This window comes from Sinocyclocheilus rhinocerous, unplaced genomic scaffold (genome assembly GCF_001515625.1).
Source record: "Sinocyclocheilus rhinocerous isolate Xijiao unplaced genomic scaffold, SAMN03320098_v1.1 scaffold17707, whole genome shotgun sequence".
In the NCBI taxonomy this organism is placed as follows: Eukaryota; Metazoa; Chordata; class Actinopteri; order Cypriniformes; family Cyprinidae; genus Sinocyclocheilus; species Sinocyclocheilus rhinocerous.
Window position 1 is genome coordinate 1 of NW_015634640.1, and position 3,794 is coordinate 3,794.

At 36.6% G+C, this 3,794-nt stretch overlaps 1 protein-coding gene across 1 annotated transcript; it reads right to left on the minus strand.

The window, feature by feature from the left end:
* Positions 1 to 497: 497 nt before the first annotated feature.
* Positions 498 to 3,433, minus strand: LOC107745944 (stonustoxin subunit beta-like). Its single transcript, XM_016559980.1, has 5 exons — positions 3,253 to 3,433; positions 3,063 to 3,167; positions 1,204 to 2,909; positions 1,004 to 1,031; positions 498 to 679 (listed from the first exon to the last, which is right to left on the minus strand). Exons 2-5 carry the CDS (start codon positions 3,160 to 3,162, stop codon positions 498 to 500), a joined length of 2,016 nt encoding a protein of 671 aa, XP_016415466.1. The 5' UTR covers positions 3,163 to 3,167; positions 3,253 to 3,433.
* Between the last annotated feature and the right edge of the window lie 361 nt (positions 3,434 to 3,794).

Consider the following 3,794-nt stretch of genomic DNA (forward strand, 5'->3'; position numbering starts at 1 on the left):
AACATGCTATGACAGCCATTGTGTAATTGAATATATTTTAACAAAAAGTTAATTTAAAAACCACATACATTTTTATGTGCAATTTACATGTTTGCATACAATTTTTTTTTAAGTTGAGTGTTGATCATCTATTTAAAAATAAATAGCAATTAAATTTAAGTTTGGGTTAAGTTGTTAGGCCTAATTGTAACCTTATAATGTAAAAGGGCTCCCTATAGTTTTAAGCATAAGCTGAGGTAGATTTTTATCACTAAGAAAATTTTAACTATAACTGAATGTATTTAAAGAAAGAGCAACTTGTTCAGTAAACCATTTAAAAAAAATAAAAAAAAAGTTAGTTTTCCCCCCTGCTGTACCGAAATCATACCGAACTGTGACGTTAAAACCGAGGTACGTACCGAACTGTCATATTTGTGTACCGTTACACCCCTAGGATATATTAAAAAAATATTTTAGTTGTAATCCAATAGCATCTTGTTAAATACCTGTTGTATTAATCATTTCTCAACTTTGTCAGTTGCATCTGAATTCTTCTGACACTCCAGTAATCCTGTATCCTCATTGAACAGAAAGTCCACTGTGAGTATGTCTGTCCTCTTGACAGATCTGCTGCTGTCTGGGACCGTTTTCTCTGGGTCAAACGTGCGATGAAGCACCACTAGAACAGCCAGCTTAGTTTCTGTTCAGGAAATAGACAAATTTGTCTAATGTCCTCACCATTAAAATATCATGTACTCCAGAATAATAAAAATATTTATTACTTAAAACTAAAATGTTTGTGAGAATTAGCTGCTTTTCCAGTCAAAATGGAGAAAACGTTTACCCCCTCTGGGAAATAAATTGTGATGCAATAACTACAAATATGATTTTACAAAAATGACTATGATAATCAAAATATCAGAATTATTTCCTGTTTCTTTTTCAATTCTTTTAAAAAAAAGAAAAAACATAATTTAAAACAAACATTACTCTGGACAAATGTTTTTCCGGGTGTTATACTTACTGTTAGATATTTTGCTCCTTGTACTCTCCTAAATGAACCAATTCATATCATTAATATTACTAACAACATGCGGCAAGAAGTAACTTTTACCAGTTAAACAGAAACACCTATTATCAGTCCCATACAGCTACATAGAGTTACTGTAGAAAAAACAATCTCAAAAATGTCTTTAGTGAGTATTTCATGAATAAGCAGCGTACCTCTCTGATATTGGTTGTGTGTGTAGTAACTCTGATGACATCACTGTGAACGGTGTAGTTCAGCTTCCCCACGGCTGCGTATTTCATCTCATACTCCATGTCTGGACTGAGATCTGTCAGAGTAACTGTGTCATGGCTCTGTAGCACAGACTGAGATTTCCAGTCTTTCTCTTCCTTTATTTTGTACAGTAACCTGAGCTCTTTGGTCGCAGAACATGCTGGAGACACCTTCAAAACCACACTGTGACCACTGATCTGTTCAATGACTGGACAGGGTGGTTCTGATGGAGGAGTGAAACAGGTGGCCTCATCAGATCCATTCTCATAGAGAAGAATGCAAGACCCTGGGTTGTTTTTCATTTCTTTTGATGCAACAATAAATTTGGCTTGTTCACATGTTTTTGATTCAGTCAAGTTTTTAAAGATAGTCAAGTTGCTCCTCATAGTCATTTTGATGTCAGAAGTGAATCCAATGTTTTGTTTGGAATCAGACTCATCCTTGTTTCCTTTTGTTGAGAGACTCAGGAAGGCCTTTTGTTTAGAAAGGAGCACATCTGGCCACTCAAATGATGTGAAAGTGTAGCTAACCATATTTTTAACTTTCAGATCCATTAAAATTGTATCTAGATTCTCTTCCACCGTGGCTCCAAAATCGATCAGCTGGTTGAGAAGTGTTTTTATTATGACAGATTCCTTCTCTTTCTCTTTCACCCATTGCTCAAGATCACTTCCTCTGAATGGACTTTCTTCATGATCACGCAGAAGCTCAATCAGCGCTGTTTCCTTTTCTATATCCCCACGGATTTTTGGCAACAGAGAGCCAACTTTGTTCATGAAACTTAATTTATAGTTAGAGCAGTTTTGCTTCATGTGCGTTATTTGATCACAAAATCCTGCAAAAGTCGAAGATGGTTTGTCCTTCAGAAGATCACTGCATTTCATTTCAGTTGTACTTAAGGTCTCAAATACTGATTCAACATGTTTGATTAGATCTAGGCTGATGTCTTTTTGAAGTTTTGCAGTATGTGAAAGTAGTTTGTCCAAGGGATAAAGCCACACTCTCAATGGAACTGCAAGTTCCTTTTTCTCTCCCAGCAGTTTTGGAAGGTCAGCAAAAAGGTTCAGAGCATCTTCAAAAGAGGCTGGATTAGATTGTAACTGGAAGTCACCATAAAATTTGCAACTGAATTTTTGAACCGCAGTCTTCTGCTTGTCATTCAAGTTCAGATCAATCTGTGCGCCCACTGAAATGCCCTTTAGTTTATCAAAGGCAGCTTTTAATTCTCCTTCTACTGTGCTTTTGTCTTCATCTGATGCAACTTCTCTATCGAAAACAAAGCAAGCATCTGCCCCATACAGCACAGCTGTCACCACATGTGTGGCTGAATCATTATCAAACACTTCATGGTGAGCTATATTTCCAGAAGCCAGGTGGTTCATGGTCAGTTCTTCAAACTTGGTGGTTGAATGATAATGCAGGGTCAGTCTCTGCTGTTTGAATGACTTCTTGGTGTCACTGAGATACTTGGCTGCTCCACTTACATTGATGAGTCCACTTAAAAGGTTTAATTTAAGACAGCCATCAATGTTCAGTAAGTGAGATTTTTCCTCAATGGAGTCTGAAGCTGTAACATTGAAGACTGTATTAATTTGAGGACGATCCCGTATACTCTGCTGCAGCTGCTCTTTATCCCATAGGGTGATTCCTAAAGATATATTAAAATTGAAAAATATAGGGTTAACCAATAATAATGCATCCATGGACATTTTCCCCCTTCATCTTCCTTAATGATGATGTATGCTATTTTCTGAGTTGTTTGTTTTCTTGTTTATCTCTTTTTTAACTCCTGATATGGTACCTGGTATTAGCGCATCTTTTCTGCAGTCATACAGCATCCCTAGCTGGAAGGGTCTCCCCAGAGCTGCAGTTTCAATAACATTCACTCCCACTGAATCCATATTAACTGGAGAAACAGTAGACCAGTATTACTGTTATTTGTCCTGTAAAACAAAAAAAGTCAATTAGTGTTTGATAATGGTAACACTTACAGGGCAAAACTGTCTCATGCCTGGTCTGGGCTGTGTTGTCACTTGTCTTACTCTATGTTTTTTGATAATGCAATTATGCCATACAAATCTAAGCAACTGTATTTCTGTGATGCATTGAACATTGTTGCCACAATTCATCACGAAAGCAATGTTGTCTACCTGTCTCGCATACATAAACACCAACCTGAGGGACGAACGGTATAGAACAAAATAGCGTCAGTTCAATATTCATGCACAGTGTACATTTGTTTTTATATCTGGAAAAGGCTTTTAAGATTCTGTTATTAGAGCTGTGCTCAGCAAAACTTTGTAGATGTTTTATTATTCACATTTAAGTTTACAACCTGATCGTAGACAGTCGCTAGGGGCGATTCTTGATTCTAGGTACAAGCACCATCAAAAGTGTCCACATATTTGCTGTATATATATATGTGTGTGTGTACTTATTTATGATACATTGTGGGGACCAAATGTCCCCACAAGGATAGTAAAACCTGAAATTTTTGACATTGTGGGGACTATATAAAAAATAGTAAATGATG